Source organism: Nothoprocta perdicaria, unplaced genomic scaffold, assembly GCF_003342845.1.
Source record: "Nothoprocta perdicaria isolate Ctin4 unplaced genomic scaffold, notPer1 scaffold_143, whole genome shotgun sequence".
In the NCBI taxonomy this organism is placed as follows: domain Eukaryota; kingdom Metazoa; phylum Chordata; class Aves; order Tinamiformes; family Tinamidae; genus Nothoprocta; species Nothoprocta perdicaria.
Genome location: NW_020454572.1, coordinates 1688492 through 1707743, shown reverse-complemented (window position 1 = coordinate 1707743; position 19252 = coordinate 1688492). Strand labels below are relative to the sequence as shown.

General features: G+C 48.4%; 1 protein-coding gene across 1 annotated transcript in view; it reads right to left on the bottom strand.

Annotated features, from left to right (window-relative positions):
- NLRC5 (NLR family CARD domain containing 5) overlaps positions 1 to 19252 on the bottom strand; it is a 37625-nt gene that overhangs the window by 18198 nt on the left and 175 nt on the right. The window contains exons 2-17 of the mRNA XM_026034399.1: positions 18591 to 18879; positions 15912 to 15974; positions 13125 to 13190; positions 10306 to 12061; positions 8187 to 8270; positions 6839 to 6922; positions 6671 to 6754; positions 6017 to 6106; positions 5131 to 5181; positions 4548 to 4613; positions 3745 to 3828; positions 3051 to 3134; positions 2579 to 2668; positions 1866 to 1931; positions 1073 to 1150; positions 286 to 369 (exon numbers count right to left, since the gene is read on the bottom strand). Coding sequence (XP_025890184.1) covers positions 286 to 369; positions 1073 to 1150; positions 1866 to 1931; positions 2579 to 2668; positions 3051 to 3134; positions 3745 to 3828; positions 4548 to 4613; positions 5131 to 5181; positions 6017 to 6106; positions 6671 to 6754; positions 6839 to 6922; positions 8187 to 8270; positions 10306 to 12061; positions 13125 to 13190; positions 15912 to 15974; positions 18591 to 18879 — 3119 coding nt within the window. The remainder of the gene's footprint in view (positions 1 to 285; positions 370 to 1072; positions 1151 to 1865; positions 1932 to 2578; positions 2669 to 3050; positions 3135 to 3744; positions 3829 to 4547; positions 4614 to 5130; positions 5182 to 6016; positions 6107 to 6670; positions 6755 to 6838; positions 6923 to 8186; positions 8271 to 10305; positions 12062 to 13124; positions 13191 to 15911; positions 15975 to 18590; positions 18880 to 19252) is intronic.

Sequence of the window (19252 nt, the reverse complement as noted above, 5' to 3'; positions counted from 1 at the left end):
AGACTGCGTGGCTGTCCTGCTGCTTGTTCTGCCCTCCAGAGCTAGGTGCTAGGTGTGCATGTCACCAGTGTGATGGACATCTTTCCATCAGTGCTAGGTTTGCTGGCCTCTAGGCAAACCAAATGATTCCTCCTAAGTTGCCCAAGCAGAGGCAAACCCTTTGGTGCAGAAGATCCTGGCACATAGTGTGGGATCAAGAACTGAGGAAAAATTACAGCAAAATGGCATTTTCACAATACCCCAACAAGCTGCAGATGTAGACCATAAGAGTAATGAAGGACTCACTCCAGCTCTGAGATGCTGCTACATTCCTTTAGGACTGCACACAACTTCTCCAGGTCACTGACTTGAAGACGACTGTCAGTCAGTCTAGGAGGAAAAGAAAAGTCAATGGTCCAGAAATGGAAGGTTGCAAAGACTGTAAACCTCTCCTTCGCAAGGACAGATAAGTCACGAGACAGTGTAAAAGTCATGGAATTAAAAATTCTCTTGAAACTCCTAGCTTTTCTTAACTGCTAATCGGCTAAGCTCTGCTTCGGGCTCTCGTCTGCACAGAGGTGCATTCAGTCTCAAAGCAAACCTGTGGCACAAAGCACACAGTCGCCAGCGTTCTGGTTGAAAGCCTTCAGGCACAATGTTTGTTTCCAATCCTCTCTGCAGCCTGAAAACCATCAGGGCACACGCYGAGGTGAAGCTGGAGCATAATCTGACCATGTGCTCGTGCAAACACGGGTCCAGCTCAGCACACACTTCCAAAGAGGAGCAGCAAACACGCGCCACACCACGAGCTCCCCGCGCTGTGATGCGAGGACATGAGAGCTGCTTCTCTAACCGCACGGTCACCATACTGATTTGGTGAGCAAGAGACATAACCTGGACTCTTGTAGGAGACCACAGGCACTARCCACAGAGTTTACCGTGCCACAAACGGGGACTGTGAACACTCGTGATCGATGGGATCTTTACCAGCCCCATCGTGATGCACCATTCAACTTGGAATCACTTGGCTATGCTGGTTTCGTCAGCTGTAGAACATAGAGAATGGCAATATATGAAAAAAAATTCATACTACCTTATTTTTTKGGAAGCAGTAGGGGTCTGGTTTTCYTCTCCATCTTCTTGGTCACTGGTGGAGAACACTGGTTCTTCCCTAGTAAGGGGGCACAAAAGCAGAACAAATTATGGGTAAATTACTTAAACTTCAGCAATTTCAGAAATCCATGGGGTTCATATGGCTCTAACCCACATTCCTATCATGCCATTTGTTTCTTCCTAGGGATCAACCAAATGCTTGAGAGTGCAAGCAACTGGGCGAGTGGGGGAAGACGGACAGATTTCCCACCTGAGCTTCACTGTGATGGAGAATTTGGCTTTTCCCTAAATATGTTCTGTGAATAGTACCCGTGTGTGTGGAGAAACTCAGGTTGCTCATARAGACAGGCAGCACCCAAATCACAGAAGAGCTGGGTTTGAAAGGCAGTCTCAGGTTGTGTGCCTCGGCCTGTCCTTCTCCTCCAACCATGGGCACGGCAACTGGGTTGCAGGCTGAGCTAGCCCTGCTGGTTTGGTCCGGGCACTCAGGGGTTGTTTTTCTTTATGATTCATGTTTGTCAGACAGCACAGCTGTCACCAAACAGGCTGCTTTGCTTAGGAGGGTATGGGTGAAACACGCTCTAGAGTCAGATACTATAGAAGCCAGCCAAGAACTTCTAAAATGACCAAGAAAACAGGAAGAAAGCACTACATTTGGATTAAGTGGAGGACAAAAGGCAAGAATCATTTGGCATTATCCTTTGGCTCTCAAAACGAGAGATGAGATCCAAACAGGATGCCGAGGAAAGAATATCTGCCCAAACATACTGTACCTGGGACGAGGAGAAGCAGATTCTCTGCATCCTGTAAACCTCAAGATTGCAGTGTTATGCCACAGGCTGAGGGAGGAATAGAAGGAACAGCAGTTAATCAACATCGCATTTTGGTTATTTAGATGAATTCATGTTTTATGAGTGCTCGATTTTGCTGGAGATCTGTTCAAAACTCTGTGTTGCCATCAGTCACTTAAAATATTCCCTAAGTAAGGAAACGATCATGCCATTGGTTTTAAATCCTGAGTGGACCAATTTATTTAGTATCAGATGTCTCAGTGCCTCAGAACCATTCAAAGAGACAGAACAGACAAAACTGCTGCTCCTGAGAACAACCCCAGTGTGTTTCCAATAGAAAGCTGGAGGAGGAGAACTTCCACTCCACGAGATATCATCACCAGTTCTTATGCTCTACAAAAAAACCTCTCTCTAAAACTTCTCAGGGCACAGAGTAGGAAAGAGTCTAAAACTATCCCCATGCATGAAGACACACAGTTCTCTTCTCTGAGCTTTCTTAAGTTCTTCTGCCTGACGGCTCACACAGTGTTAACTTACAGCAATGTAACATCAGTAGGTGCAAGAGCTACCAACTGCCTGCGTGCATGCTCCTGGCCAACCAACTTCTTAGGTSGCTTAGAACGTATCTCAGAACCTAACTCTAAGACTTGTGTATCAGGGCGAGCCTCAGAAATGATTCTTTAAGATTCATGTACCTGACTTCAACCTCCGTTATCTTCTGACAGGTATTTACTGACTTCACCAAGCTGCAGATGCCATCAACRGAAAGGTGGTTTTGACTGAGACTAAGAAACAAAAAAAAAGACAAATGACAGCTGCCGTAAGTACCACAAAGGAGCATCCTGATGGAAGTGGCCATTAATATGYTGCATGCTTGAACCCACTTTGTCTCAGAAGAGGCATGCTGGAAAACAGACAGCTGCTTCTGAGAAAGGGGCTTTAACGAAGAGGCAACTTCAGCACTTCGAATGCATTGAGAGCTTCTGCATGTGATGCTCTGGCTCTGAGCACATTAGCAACTTCAGCCTGCACAGACTCACAGGTGGGACTCATCCTTCCTTGAGAGAGCTCAGGGAGGCCTTCACCACCTTGAGTCCTGCTCAGCATCTCTGYGGGGTCTGTGCCAAAAAAATAGGGCAATTTGGTTTTGTACAAGGCAACACTTACTCCAGGTGCTTCCAAATTGATATCCACGGGAGGCTTTTCAACAGCCGACTGCAGCCTTCATCTCCAAGCTCGTTACCTGATAAGCTAAGGCATTTTCTAATTAGTGGGGACCATTACGAACAATATACATAACAAAGCCCTCAAAATCTGCTGGCTTTTGCTCTCTTTTTTTTTTTTTTTTCTCTTGCCTGGATTACTGCTCTCTTCCAGAGCAAAGCCCAACCCATGCATCTCTCCTTGCTTTTCTCTGCAACTTCGGACACAGATTTTTATCCCTAAGACAACCTGTCCCATCTTTTAGCATGCCTTTTCCCTCTGGCTTCTCCCAGAAGTGTGGGTGGCCTTAGGAGACAAAAGGGACAGCACACAGATGCTCTGTCATCCCTTCTGGATTCTCCAGAGTGCCCTCAGCTCCACATTGGCTCCAGCATGATGCACTACCTCGTTAGCTGGGTCCACTCTCCAGTCCCCAGCCCCAGAGAGCCGGAGGGTGCAATTGTGACAGCAACCCCACAATTACCCAGTGCCCATCTCCTGAACCGCTCTAGAAATTTCCACCCGAGATCCCAAGAAGCTGAACAAGGACAGCCGGGATCCTTCCTCAGGGCAGGGCCCCATGTCTCACCATCTCCAGCCTCTCCCTGCTCCTCCCAACACCTGTAGCAACACAACATGAAGGAAATGGGACACTTACTCCACCTCTGAGAGATGAGGACAGCTCTGGAGAATGGCAACAATCTCCTCTGCATGGTGAGGACACAGGCTGCGACCCTGCAAGCTGTGAACAGGAAGGGGCAATGAGCAGCGAGGGGATGGTGGGCCCCAGGCTTTCCTTGCATCCTCTTCTCCAGACTAGGAGGCACGGCCAGTGCCAGGAGATGGGTGTTTTACTCCCTGCTCTGCTGGGTAATCCTGGGCTTATTGCTTTGCCTCTCCATGCTCCTCACACTGCAGGAGGAACGTGGAGGCCGCACTTGGAAAGCGCTGGGTGAGTGCAAAGCCCCAAAGATGGTTCCAGAGCTGCCTGGCACCATCATCCACGTGAAGGGAAGAGATGTGATCGTTCCTGTTGCTCCAAGCCATGAGTACAAGAGAAGRAGCCATGGGAGGGACATTCTCCAGCTTCAATGTCCTCACATAACATGCCCAAGTTCTCTCATGTTGAGGAGGGGCAGGAGCATCTGCTGGAGCCCAGGCTACATATGCCTCACCCCTTTGGTAGCTACAAGAATACATGGCAACATGTGGATGGCCAAAGCACCTCTGTCTCTCTGGGGCTRTAGTGCCCCATACAAAAGAAATGAAGCCACTAGTATGTCCAGATAAAGGTTTTTACTTTCTTTTTAAATTCATTGACTCAAGTTTATTTCTGATGTTTTGTTATGTGGAAACACTCGTGGTGCTTAAGGATGAACACAGCTGACATTCTCCTCTTTCTGCGATACCTGGCATGCGAGGATCACATTAACCAGTGGGAATTTCAGTGCCTACTCTTACCATAACTTCATATGTCTAGTTTGAGTCACATGTTCCTTATTCTCTTCCCCTCTGAAATCCAAAGATCTGCAAAAAAGCAAAATGTTGGGCCTTGAATAGGACTTCACAAAATATCTGAGGACTTAGGAGCTAGATAGTATTTTCTGGAAGGTTTTTTTGGAAGAAACCACAGGCCCTGTGTTTTCCTGCCCTGCCTTATCATGCAATGATTGAAAGGTTTGCAAGAACCCAAGACCTSTCCTCACAACAGATGGGATTTCACAGCATATCTGAATCAACTGCACAAGCGTGCACAAACGGAGAGAGCAAAGGAGGCAACCAGAAAAGGGCAGAGACTTTTGCTCTGCTTCTGCCCGTACACAAATCTCCATCAGCTTTGCAACAGAAATGCATCACTTCAGACTTACAGATGTACCAAGGAACTGCCTTTGTGGACCTGGCCAGCAGATCCRTGCAAAGACCTCCTCTTTCGGTTTGCTTTCTCCAGTCACTCCCATTGCTGAGGTGGTTACAGGGACACCAAGCTGATGGCTTGCATCAGCATCCCTCTAAATAAAGCGCGACAGCAAGTGCAGTATCTCACCTTGGGACATTCCCACATTGGCCGGAAAAATACATTATCACGGTGTCCTTCCTGAAAAGGAGATCCAAAGATCCAAGTCAACGTCAGGGCACAGGGGAAGGATGACATTTCTCTTGCAGATATGCTCAGTAAGGACCGGGTTTGTGCTGTCTGCTAAAGAAGGTCTTGACATCTTCCATGCGAGCATATTTTCACAAGGAAGCCGAGAGCAATAGGATACCCAAATGTTGAACGGGGGCTTTGGCACACACAGGGAATAACAGGTAAAGAGATTCTTTCTTTTTTTTTTTTTTTTTTCTGAGGTTGGCAAAGTATTCCCCAAAACTCCATTCCAGCAAGAAGAATGGGGAATAAGCTGTAGGCAAGTACAGCTTGCCTTGAGTTACAGCATGGATTGATGTGGTTTACTAAACTTGGGGTGTAAGCCAAACGCAAGAGTTCAGATTCAAAAATACTCCCCCTTCCCTGCTATGCTGGAAATCAGAAAACATCAAAACTCATCATTTAAAGGAGCACTGAGATACAGCTACTTAAATACACACATTTTCACTACATTGAGCTGATTTATAGCAAATTTTSTGGTGGCCAGGAAAGAGCTGTGGCTCAGTTGGTTGCTTGCAGAGTTTTCAAAAAATAAGCTTAGATCCTCTTCCAAAAAGCAAACACAAATATTGCAAAGCAATATTACCCACTGCAAATCAATTTATAAGCCAAGGATAAAATGACCTACTAAGATATATATAAAAAGTAAGCCCATAAAATAATTTATTCAAATGGTGTCAATCTGACAACAGAAGAAAAGAACCAAACTCATTTTCCATTCATTTTGTTTGCAAAACAGAGCCCATTTTCCAAGATAACGTATGTTTTCACCGCTCTCACGTACCTGACACGCAGCTCAGTAGCATTCTGACAGGCAACAATTTCCTTCGCCAAGACGAGAACAGCAGTCAAGGGGAGATGGTTGTAGCTCAAACTGCAAATATGAGGCGAGCACAAAGTCAGGGGCTGCACCAACAGCACCTCGTTTGGCACGCAGCTTCCCATGCCAAACGTGCTGAAGCACAAACGTTCCTCCAAAATTTCACTATTTTGGCATCTAAGACCCAATGAAGGCACTACCAGACCACAGATTTTCCCTCCCAGTTGCAGTTCCCATGAATTTAGAATAAGAGATAATTACTCTATGTGCTACAGAAGAATCAATGACCATTTTTGACCAAAAACCTAAGGGTTGCACTTATGGCTATAGCACTGATGCATACTGCAGAGTTTGACTCTTATTGTAAGAAATCAAGCAATTTTAGTATGGCACATTAAAAAGGAGTGGTCTAAAGCCTCACATTTAAAACAGTTTTGAACCGTGGTATTAGCAAACTCTGAGGATTTTTTCTTTAGCCACACATTTACACTGTTTTGACTTCGCTTGAYGTGAGACACAAAGTCTTGTTCCTACAGATCCTGTGCCTGTTTTCAGGGCTACGGAGCACCGTTCCCATGGATTTCCAAGGTCTAAATAGGTTCAAATTCTTTTACTCACTCTATTTTCTGGAGTTTTTTCATTCTGGAAAACACATCCATGACCCTCTTCGCCTCCAGGTCCCGTATCCGATTGTCCTGCAAGCTGCATGTAGATGGTCTCATGAGTATCCCAGGCCCCGAGGAACAACCAGCTGATCTGAGTGGCGTTGCCACCACACACACTCACTTCATTTCCTCCAGCTGGAAGCAATGTGAGGAAGCCTGGACCAGGTCAGATAACCCCTTGGCGGTGATGATCCCACCCGTCAACCTGGAAAAGAGAGAGCCATTCAACAGAAGTCCAGGAGAGATCTATATGCCTTGGARCACGTGGCAAAACCCCTCTCAGATGTGAGCCTGAGTCACACCCCCAGTTTTCCAAGCAGGCAATACTTGCCCTGGTATCATCTCTTTGCATGTTCATCCATCACTCTTGTGGGTGCCAGGCACTGTCCTCTTCCCCSCTGTGCCATCTGCAGAAGGCTAACGGGAAAACCTGCCCTAAACCACTTCCAAAAGAAAGCTCGGCTTGCAGCCACATCCACACACCTGCCTCAGCACTGCACAGAGCTGTCGGGACTCCTGCCTAGACCTCAAAATCCAGATGCAGTCTCCCCRCTGCTTTCCTTTCACTTGCACAGCCAGGCTGTGTCTAAATCCTGCCGTTCTTCTCGGCCCGTTCAGCTTCTCAAGCTCTCTTCGTTTTGCTAAGCTGCCAAGACCCAGGACATTGCAGTGTCCCAGAGTATGAAGGCCTAAGTGAAGCCCCTCCTCTCTTATGTGAGAATATTTCTGTGGAATATTTCTGTGGAATATTCTGTGGAATATTCTGTGGAAGCAAAGAATATTTGCTTTCTCACAGCCGAGCACTTGCTCAGGCTAGCTTGTCTAATTGCAAGTCCTTCCTCATCTCATTTTCCTACTGCTGCCTCCCCTCCTTCCACCAGCTTTATGGAGAGGAAGCCTGCAAKGTAACCCTGGAGTCCCACCCGTGAGCTCTCCTTGCCCTTGCACTCCCTGTCTGAATAGCTTGACTCAGGCTCCAAAACAAATCCCAACAGTGTTTTCCAAGCTTTTGGGGSACAGGGGAGAGCCAACTTCTGACAGCACCTGCGGGCAATGAAAACAGCTCTTCTCTGCCAGATGCAGGGACATGTGTGTGTGCAGAGTGGGTCTTTGCTTCCAAAATACGCCCCAACTGCCAGTATCTGGCAGCATGACTGGGCAACACACTGAAGGGCAAGTGCTCCTTAAGGAAGCTCCTGCCTTTTCTTGGGTGCTCTGGACCACAAACCCTCTGGTTCCTTGCTGAACTTGTGCTCGCCACCCCTGCTCTTCCAGCAGCCCCCAATGCAATGCCCCTCTTGGCTTCGGGTGGCAGCATAAAACAAGAATCACCCGTCTCCGTGCCGCTCCTTCTGACTCTGYGTTTTCCTCTGTGCAGTGCTGCACAGAGCCTAAAGGGAGCAGATGCAATTAAAGAGCAAGATGCAAACGCAGGAGAAGCAGCCCTGGCCTTACCAGCAAACACTTACTCGAGCTTCTTCAGGCTCCCCATTTTTTGAAGGCTCCTGGAAAGAGCAGCAGCAAAGTCATCTCCGCATCTTCTGCTCCGAAAGCTAAAACGTGAAGAAAAAAATAAACAAAGAACAAAAGAAAGTATCCCGCAGAGTAGGTCAAAACAGAATAAAACAGAAAACTCATTGAATTGCCTTCAGAACAGCTGTGACATCRTCTTCTCTTTTGCAGCACCTTTATCTTTTCGCACAACCATCAGTTACTTCTGTGATGGGACGTGTTAGCGAACAGCACCGTACAGTGCCACTACAGCATCATGTAGGAAAGCAAGCAGCTGACACGCTCRGGGACCCAGAGCCTTCTCCTTCCCTTGCAAGGCAGAGTCATCCCAGCACGCGTATTCCGAGCACCGTAGCTGTAAGCAGGCACAGACTCCAGGGTGCATGAGCCTGGGAAGGACTCTCAAAAAAACCCACCTGCAAATGTCTCACCGACCTCAGATGTCTGCCTGATCTGTTCTTTGAAAGCAGAGGACGCTATGCACTGCCCTAAGCTGCGGTGTCCGATAGCTAAACAACTGGGATGTTTCATCAGAAAGCTTTTCTGCCAGGTAATCAAATTATATTGCTCTCCTCCTTAGTGGAGGCACAGAAGAACTGACTGCTGTCCTTTTCACAGCGATTTCAATATCCAGRTTTTCACGCTTCTGTTCATGCTTCTCTACTTTGGAGCAGACAAGGCAATTTCCTTCCACCTTTCCACCTGCTGGAAAGCAGCTCCACGGAGAGGGACCTGGGAGTCCTGGTTGACACCAAGTTAACCATGAGTGAGCAGTGCCCTCGTGGCCAAGAAGGCCTCCTGGCCTGCATCAGGAGGAGTGTTGCCAGCAGGTSAAGGGAGGTGATTCTGCCCCTCTACTCAGCTCTGGTGAGGCCGCACCTGGAGTACTGTGTGCAGTTCTGGGCTCCCCAACATAAGAGGGACGTGGAGCTTCTCGAGAGGGTCCAGAGAAGGGCAACCAGGATGATTAAGGGAATGGAACATCTCTCGTATGAGGAGAGGCTGAGCGAGCTGGGCCTGTTTAGCCTGGGGAAGAGAAGGCTCAGAGGGGATCTGATTAACATGTATGAGCTCAGGAAGGGAGAATGCAGGGARGAAGGGGACAAGCTGTTTTCACTGGTGGCCAGCGACAGGACGAGGGGTAATGGCCATAAGCAGGAGCACAGGAAGTTCCATCTCCGGGTGAGGAGGAACTTCTTTACTATTAGGGTGACAGAGCAGTGGAACAGGCTGCCCAGGGAGGTTGTGGAGTCTCCTTCTCTGGAGGTCTTCAAAACCCGCCTGGATGCCACCCTGTGCCTCGTGCTCTAAGTGTGCCTGCTTGAGCAGGAAGGTTGGACTAGATGATCTCTAGAGGTGCCTTCCAACCTTGAACATTCTGTGATTCTGTTTTCACATAACTTTGATTGTAAAGGTATAAAATTCCCTATTCTTGAACACCTTCACCAGGGGAACTCCAGCCTGATCCCTCTGTCATAAAGCGCAGATCCAGGTACACTCCCTTGGTCAAGACTGGGAATTCCCATCCACCTCCTTCCCATCTTCTCCACATCCACATTCATTAAAATAAGGAATGAGATCAGTCCTGCAACAGGATCCCAAGAGATTGTCCTGGGATAGCTCTTCCAGCACAACAACAAAGAGTTGGTTGAGCGTAGCTCAAAGTGCCGTTGTTGTCTCCTGCTCATGTAGCTTCTGGCGATTGCACTGAGATCACAGTTCTCTCCTTTGTAGAGAGAACTTTGTTAGAGCCTTCCTACTTTTCTAACGTCAAGAAATACATACCATTCGCACCCTTATCTGTTAGGCTAATTATCTTCTTCTTYGATTGTTTTGGTCAAAATAAAGAACAAAAGGAAGAAATAAATAACCGGAATGGTTTTATCACCTTAACATCCTTCAATCACTCCTAAATTCATTATTTAATCAATTTCTTCAGTACCAAAGATAGGCTACGAAGACCAGAATTTCTCTCACAACTGTCCCTCCCTTTTAAATCATAAATCCCACCTCTGCGCTCCCAATCCCTTAACCCCCTCTCTCGGCCCATCAGCACAAAGCACATAACGTGCTTACCTCAAGTGTGCTACATTTTTACAGCTGGCCAGAACCTCCAAACACTCCATGTCCATGGGACATCCTGCAAAATCCAGGTGAGTCAAATCCCGGCCTGAGTTTATGACAAAAACTAAAGCCGACATGTCCAGAGCCGTCAGTCTAAAATTTTTAAACTCGTACTTGAAATTCAGCAGGCCCCCGACGTGCTGCGCTACCTCCGGGTCCTGTGTTTCAAACGTGCAATGACAGAGCTCAATGACCTTGGGCCCTGTCAGGTTAGTGGCTGCTAGCCTCTTGAGAGACTGCAGGATGGCATCTTGCTTCTCCTGCACCCAGGCTTCGTCTTGTTCAGCCAGCAACGTGAGGAATGTCCTGCACTCCTTGGAAGACAGGCCTGAGAGAAAGATGTGAAAATTCTCCATGAACTCGGTCTTGGCTTCATTCTTTACAGTCCACTTGGATTTCAAAGAGAACTTCTTCTTCAGGTAGTTCTTGTCTACTTTCTTGCTTAGCATGAGACACAGTGCTGCAAAAAACTCCTGCAAGCTCAAGTGCACGAAGGCATAGCCAGCCTCTGGGAGGCCACCACTTGTCTTCACCTCAAAGACAGTCAGCAGCCCATGCAAGGAAGCAAATTCTTTCACGTGCTCCGGAATATCTCCAACATAAAATACAAGCTTCTTGGCTTCCAGGCCTTTCAAGGCAAGATCGCACAGACCCAAAATGGCCTTCTTATTGCAGTTCAGCTGAGTCTCCTCACTGCCTGCGTGCTCTCCCTGCTGTTTGTTTATGAAGATGAGAAGCATTTTGATATAAAACTGGGTCATAGTCTGAGGAAGCTCCACGCTCATCTGCTGTTTAAGGAGCAAATATTCCAGGCAGATGCAGACAACGTAACATAGAGCAGGGATCAGGCACATGCTGAGGAGCTTCGTGTTGTTCTTCAGGTGAGCAAGCGCTTGTTCTTTGAAAGAATGCTGATGAAAATAGTGGCTGACATATTCATCAACCTTTTCATGGTCGAATCCCCAAATTTCTGCTAGCAAATCAACTGTGTTTAGCAAGAAGTCAGGTAGTCTCTTAGGTCGGCTGGTGACCAACACTGTGCAACCAGGTAGGAGTTTTCCATGACAGAGGTCTGCAAAGAGCTCAGATATAGACATAGGGGACAGAAGGGCTGGGCATCCCTGAGAAGTGGATGACACGTCCATGTTACCYGCAAACTCATCCAGCCCGTCAAAAATGACCAATGTACGCTGGGCGTTTTCCAGGAGGTGCTGGAACACTGCGTCAGGGCTGTCGTCTGGCTGAAGGAACAGGTCGAACAGAAGTTCCTTCAAAGTCAACTTTCTTTTCAATAAATTCAGCTGCCGAAACTCAAACAGGAAAGTGAGGAGAAATTGATGCAGGACACCTTCTGCCCATTTCTGATAGATCCTGTGCATTAGCATGGTTTTGCCTGTGCCTGGTTTGCCAAACAGAAAGATCACCTTGGTGGCACCTGACGGAGTAACACTATTAAACAGATCTGACACTTTCACAGCTGTATCCACACGTTCTTCTGGTTCTGGAACAGGCGCCACATCCTCTCGGGGCTTGTCTGCTCGCTCTTTTAATCGAGAAGCTTTGCTGCGCCGAATAACCAGGTTGACAAAGGCTTGCTTGAATGTGGGTGCCTGCGTTTGTCCCCGGGTTGCTGGTCTGGCTGCTCTTCTACTGCCGTATCTTTGGCAGACGGAATGGATGATTTGCTGCCGGTACCTTTCAGCCGAGTCTGAGAGAGAAGATGCAGAGTGAGAATGAGGGCAAAAATGTAAGTAAGATCTCAGCCATGAGCGAGCAGGAATACTGCCACTTGCACACAAAGGAACACTAGCCCGCATCAGGAGCTGTTCAATGAAACCAGCCAGAGACGACAAATTTTGCAAACCCAAAATTTGCTGCCCATGGTTTCTCTAATTTTTTTTGCCCAGAGGCTGAAAGAGGAGAAGAAAATTCAAGAGAAAAAAAAAAAAAAAAAAAAAGGTGAAATGGCTTCCTGTCAAGTTCACCCACTAGCGGTGTGCCACACTTGCTCAACTTCCTGCATTTTGCAATGGACCTGCCTCGTCTGTTGAGGCTGTCTGTGGAGATTCTGCAACGTGGGATTTCTTCATTTCTTCCCTCTGTCCACACTTGCCCCTCTCCCAAGATCTCTTTCCAGAGCTACTTACTTGTTTTTGCTGCTCACTGTGCGACACTCCAAGCCAAACACTGAGCCCTGAGGATAGGCAAGGAGCAGCACAGCAGTACATCAAGCCAAATGCAATCCTAAGTTAACTAGTAAACCAAGACTCCGTTCACCTCAAGTAACCAACTGCRCTTGCATATAAAACACGCGTTGCTGTTCTCTAGATTAACAGGACAGATGCTCATAGTGGAAATCACAGTCTGAGGTTCCCCAGCTGCACTTCCAAATCTGTGGATCGCTACCAAGCACCAGGGAGGGTTCCCCGGGGGAGCCACCTCTGCAATATGAGGAGACTTGGCCACCCTTCCACGCTCAACTGAACCCGCGCAAAGCAGGGTATTTGTCACCCCATCTGCGTCCTTTCTCCTCCACTGCGGTTTAACATACCTCTGAAACAGAACCAATGTTTGCCTGTTAAATGTGGTGTCCCACTGCCCTTATATTTTATAATCTGTCACGTTAGGAGTTTATGCAGTCACAAAACATGTTTTGTTTGAGAAGAACCAAAGAAGGAGGGTTATTTCTTGGGTGTTTTTTAAAGGAGGTTGAAGAGGGCCTTCCTCAGGGAGGAGCACCCCACTGTTCTCCTCCGACAGCACCTACATACCTAGTCGCTGCTGTTTAGCATCTTTATCACTCATAGAGCTGCTGCTGTGGCGGCGGCGATCGGACCCTGAAAGKGGAAAAGCACAAGCAAGTCAAAGTAGGGCTCTAGAAAAGGAGCTTACTAGAGCTCAGCGGGCTGCTGGAAAAAGAAAAGCAAAATGGAAGAGAAACAAGTATTTGCAAATCTGGACTGARTGTAGAGAATGGTTCTCACAATTGTGGTATATTCAAAACCTGACTGGATGCAATCCTGGGCAACCTGCTCTAGCTTATCCTGCCTGAGCAGAAGGGTTGGACCACACGATCTCCAGAGGCTCCTTCCAACCTCAACCATTCTCTGATTCTATAACTGAAGAAGAGGTGCAGCTAAGTATAGGAAATAAGCTTGGGATGGTCCTCAAGAGACTAATCCATTTCTTTGGCCAAGATGACGTACAYCGAGTTCTCACAAGCAACATCAGTGTCCAGGCCCTTTTAAAGATCTTCAGTAATAGAGGCCCCTCAAGTACTCCAGGCAATAAATTCCAGCACTTTGGTTAGGCAGTGCTTCCTGGTAGATGGTGTCAAACTTGTCGGCCATAGTATGAGTCATTACTTTCTTGCTCTGTCTATTACAGACACAGGCCCTCTAATTTGGACATTCTTAGTAGTGATGGGGCTCCACTACCTCTCTGGGACAAATAACCAGCTGTGAGGATTCCACGTTTATTTAGTACTGGAATATGACTGTGATTTGGCTTCACAGAGCAGTCAATGTCCACATTTTATTAGTCACAGCCAGCAACATTTGGGACATCAGGAAACAACCAGTTGCGGTGGTGCAAGCTGCCTGTGGAAGCCTGGCTTGGAAAACTTTTGCAGGAAATAATGCGCATTTTCAAAGGCACGTTTGGCATGAGATGTGTTAAATTTAGCAAATGTGCTCAGATCCTTTTGCTCAATCTGCCCATTTGGTGAGGAGCATCACGCTAAGCAGTACCAGAACCTTAGCCAGAAAGTACCATACAGGCCTTATGTGAAGCGTCCTTGGGACTGACCCTCGAGTGTGCACACACTGTTGAAAGTTCACGCTTTCCTCAGCAATATTTCCTTTTTGGGAACTACTCAAAAGAGCTGCATCCCTACCCTGTCTCATGGCTACAGACTAACAAAGCCCACAGCCTAACTTGTTTGATGTTTGTCACTCCTCAGGACTTAAGTCCATCCAAAGCAGGAGAAGCCCATAGGATGAATCAGAAAGCAGTGACAGGAAATCACTGCGAGTGAAGACTACGGAAGACTATAAATACTGCGAGCTCATTAATGGGGCTGCCTGTAGGCTGGCCTCTGGATCTGCCTGGCTTTGAACAGAGAAGAGCACAAGGACAGCTTTGTTTCACTGGGGGATCAGAGCAGTGACCGCTTACCTCTGGAGAACTCATGACCCATGAGACGCTGYATTTGCACTGCTGGCAGAGGCAGCTCTGAGTGACCAGCAGACACCAAAGTGTCTCTGCAACCACAGGAATAAAGGACCACAAATGGTAGGTTGATATTTAAAGAGGGGATCACCACCAGAGATGGGCAAGAGCTCCCTTCTCAGGGAGCTCAGGTGTGACGTGGCCGAGAGCTCTCCCAGCGAAGCCAAGAGCAGCTCTTCCTCATTTCTGAATCTGCAAGAGCAGCACGAGGCACTATCGAGCGTTAAAGCCACCCTGCCACCTGCACCAAGCCCCTGCAGGGGCTGCCTGCACCCACGGGGCGCCCAGCTCGCAAGACTCCTTGGGGTGGCAGCCTGCGGGACAGCAGGGCTCACTCCCGGCTGCTTCGCCTTCCTCTGGTGCACGTTGCAGGGCTGCAAGCCGCAGGCAGCCTCTGCGCCAGCATCACTCAGTGCATAATCCGGATTCCCCTTGCTGCCGTCACCACCACCGATCCCCTCACAGTCCCAGTCGCCTCTTTTCTTCCCACTATCAGACCATTCACACGGACAGGGCACCAGGGCTGGTGCTTCATTTCTAGAAACTGAAYACCAGGGGAGTAAAGTAGCAACTCACAACTTTATTTAGCAGCCCCTGACGCTTTCCATAACTGTTACATGGGCACCCAGACCCACTGTTCAGTGGGGACACGTCAACTTGAGCATTTTCACTTTGCAGCAAAGGCTGTTAACTGATTTTTCAGGTTTGATGCTGATGCAAAGCACATGGGGAAGCAGCAAGTAATCTGTCAAATCTCTCATCTCCTGATCTGCACCGTGTGGGAAGGCCTCCATCCTAAATTTCTCTCTGAAACAAGCCCTAGAAAGTCAACGACCCATGCCTTTAAGCTCTCACTCTGTCTCAAATGGAGAATAGCCTTGCAAACCATCTCTAAAACGATTTTTGCTGGCTCAGCTCTAGATTTACACATCTGTTCTGTTTTCAAGAGTCAAACCAACGTTCTCCACCTACCAATGAGTCAACCGCTCCAACGGCACAGAGAGACAGGAAAATACCCTTGTTTAGTGAAACAAAAGTGAATGAGCTGCTCAGCAAAGTTAGGGCCAAGGGGACTTTCTGAAATGCAGGGAGAAGAAATGAAACAAGGCAGATGTGTCTGAAAAGCACAGAGAACTGGAAGAAAAATAAGAGAAGTTGCGGTGAGTTTCTCCCCCAACTTTGCCACCTCTGTGGTCCGTATGCCACAATATATGGGATATTTGTAGCCCTATGGGATATTTGTAGCCCTATGGGATATTTGTAGCCCTGCCCAGCCCAGCCCATGGGGAGAGACAGGAGTAGAGCACCCAGGGCCCATCCAGCCTTACCTCTTGGCACGCCAACCCGGGCACTCTCACCAGCGCATGCTTCTTGCTTCTGGCTTAAGTGACCTAAAAGAGTGGAATTGGAAACGAAATATTGTTATCGCCAGTGTCCTGCTCTTGAAATCTAGGGTGCTGCTGGCCAAGCAAAAGAATGAAGGGCAAGTAGCTCACAACACGTAGAGCTGGATGAAGCAAAAGGGCTGACACAAAGCAGGCAGATTTCAGGCTTCCCACCTAATGCTCTTCTTTCAACTTTCTGCTTGCAGGTGAAGACTGAAACAGGTCTTTGTATGTCATGCAAGTCAGGGTGTGAACTGCTTTGGCTGATAAAAAACGCTCTGCAGCCCCAAAGGGGAATCGCTGCTCTGCCCTGTTTCTGCATCGAGATGCTTGGGTGATGCAACCCTTGGTAGCGTTAGCTTGCAGGCCAGCCAGGGCCCTCCTCTGCCTTGCTGCATGGCTGTATAAGGAGAAGAMGTGAGGCAGGGATGCTCAAGCTGTCAGGACATCCTAGCAAGCAGCAAAGAACAAGGTTTCAGTGGGCACGTGCCCTGTGCCAKGGCCGTAAACAGAATCCACTCGACCTACCTACGACTCTAACCTRCCCATCGCTGCTCCCCAGTTGCATCTTAATGTGAATTAGCTCTCCAGCCTCATCCATCCTGCGGCCTCACAAACACTTTTCTCTAGGAGGAACTTTATGAAATGGTTGTGATGCTCTTGCCCACTCCCTGATCTCAGGYGTGGGTCCCCACCACTTCCTACGCCACCGTGATGCTCATCAACACCACACAAGCCAGTTCTGGCGGCTCAGCTGGCTGAGATATTCACTTTGGGTGCAGGTCCTGGTCCCKCCCAGTCTGGCAGGGCCATCTAAAGACAAACTTGGGCATCTGACAAAACCTGAAGRGCAGCTGCACACTCACCTGGTCTAATAGTGCTTTGCTCCCACAAGTGGTGGTCTTTTTGTCTCCTGACCAAGACCCAAGACCCACTCAATCCCATGGGACAGCCCTTGCCTTCACACGGCCATGCAGGGAGCCAGAAGTAACTGAAAATGTCCCACAGGCCAAAAAGAAAAGCAGCTAATCTGCAGCAGCATCAATGACCCTAGCCTGTTTGACAGCACGCCACACTCAACCCAGGATAAGTCAACCCCAAAGCCTTAAACAAAATCTTCTCTTTTATGATATGCCACTGCCTCTAAGGGTTAAAGTCCGTTCTGTTCTAATTGCCACCCCCTCAATTCTGCAGAAGTAACTGCTGCTGCAGCTGGTGAGCAAGGGCTGAGCCAGAGTGAAATTCCCTGGCAGGTTACGGCAAGAAGAGCACTGAGGGACATCTCACCCTGTGAGACCTCCTGCCAAGCAGGGTGGCAGCAGAAAAGCAGCAACAAACAACTGAGGTAACACAGCAAGGAGAAACCCCGGGRGCTGGTGCCCTAGGCCGGGATAAAGGGGAGCGCACACTGAGTGCACGCCTACGACGTGCCCTGTCCGCTGTCATCACCAGCGTGTCCAGGGATCACACGGCCCTTTCTGCAGCCCCTCCTACAGCKGCTCACTAGGGCCGAGGACAAGCGGCTTTCCTGCCGAGTGAGAATTTTAACCTGTTTCACTTTCTTCCCTTCCTGGAGGAAGAAAATGAAAAAAAAATAGCAATATAAAAAATGAAACAGGAAGATTTTTTCTTCTTCAAGTAAGTCTATTGAAACATTTCACCTTAGCTTTACTGGGAAGGGGCAGACAATTTTTATTCTGGCTTTTCTTATTATGATTTTTTTACCTCAGCTTTCACTTCTAAACCGAAAATTTTGCTTCCAAGAAAAAAAAAAAAAAAAAAAAGGCAAGTTTCAGGAATTTCAAAAGGTTTTCTTCAAAAAGGGTGGAAGATAAAGTTTGGGAAAATAACTTTCTGACCAGGCAATAAAGAGCAAAGCTGAATTATCTAATTAAGAAGATATTGTCAGCAAAAAACCTCCCGAGTTACTCTAGCATCACTGCTTCTGAGCTCACTGCTGCTGTGACATGCTCCACTCTCCCAAAAAGCAGCCTGGAATCCCATAGCACAGCACATCCCCTTCCATAGATTTCAAATACGCCTAATAACCACCTCAAAAACAGCCTTTTTTTTTTTTGCCTGGGCAAAAAGACTGTGTTTTTAGGGACTTTTCTAATTAGGCAATCTACGGATATGACGATGCAGGTTCCCATGGGGTCCGCGGAAAACTCCTTCCCTCAGGGAGGCCAACTGCTCTTCAAAGAGTGGGCTCAGGTCACCCTTTGCCATGGGTCACTGGTGCCTGGCAGCATCAGGACACCAAGGGATCCCCCTGGATTTCTCTCCTGCCCAAATGCCTGTTTGTAAAAGGCCATTTTTCAGGGGCAATAACTCTTCTTGGAGGGACTGATCTTATTCTTGAAATGATGAGAAAAAATGAGTAGGGTGGGTCAGAAAGAAAGCCACCCCGTGTTTTCTCAGGTGGCTTGGGCTAAGCTCGTAGCTGCCATAGACACCACGAAGGAGCGGAAAGCCACATCCCAGCAACGGGGRCACGAGGCACTGAACGAGTAGGCAAGAGCACTAGTAGCATCACAGCCTCTTCCAGTTTGTTGGCCACAGAGGGCCCATGCACGGGCTGCTGTTGGAGACAGCGCGAGGAGGGTGGCCCAGCTCCGCTACCTTCCCCTGCGCAGCTCATGAGCAGTATCTCCAGGTCCAGGGGGAGGTCACACTCCATGCAGAGGTACTGCACAAACTGCTTCCAGGTGGCAGGACCAGCCTTCTCCAGCAGGTCAAGGAGCACCAAGACCTTCTCCTTGGGGACGGTGATGCCATCGAAGCCACTGAGGGTCCCCCGTGGGAGGAAGCTCTGGGAGGTCATGAGCAGCCAGTCGAGGCGGTGACTGAGGAACTCCGCTAGCTGGGGGCGAGCACTTGCTATGGCTGCCTCCAGGTTTAGAGCATCCATCTGTGAAAGGGGGGACAGAGAGATGAAATCAGAGAGGGTAGCAATGGGCGTAAGAGCAAGAGGTGTTGATCCACACAGTCCTGCTCCCAAGTACGCAGGATGACTCTTGACAACTACCTGCTTTTCTACACTTTGATCCACCCAGAGCTACTTATTTGCCCTGCTCTCCAGTACACAGGGGCAAGGTCCCGGCCAGGATTTTGAGGAGCAGCGATGGCAGTGGCTGCCTGCGCGGTGCCCAATACACTCGTGCCGCAAGGGAAAGGAGCACACGGCAGAAATGCATTTGCTTGGAAAGAAGCCATGTCAACGTTTCCTCACACCAAGGGCTCTTGCCATTGACTTTGTGGGGACAAGCAGTACATTTCAACTT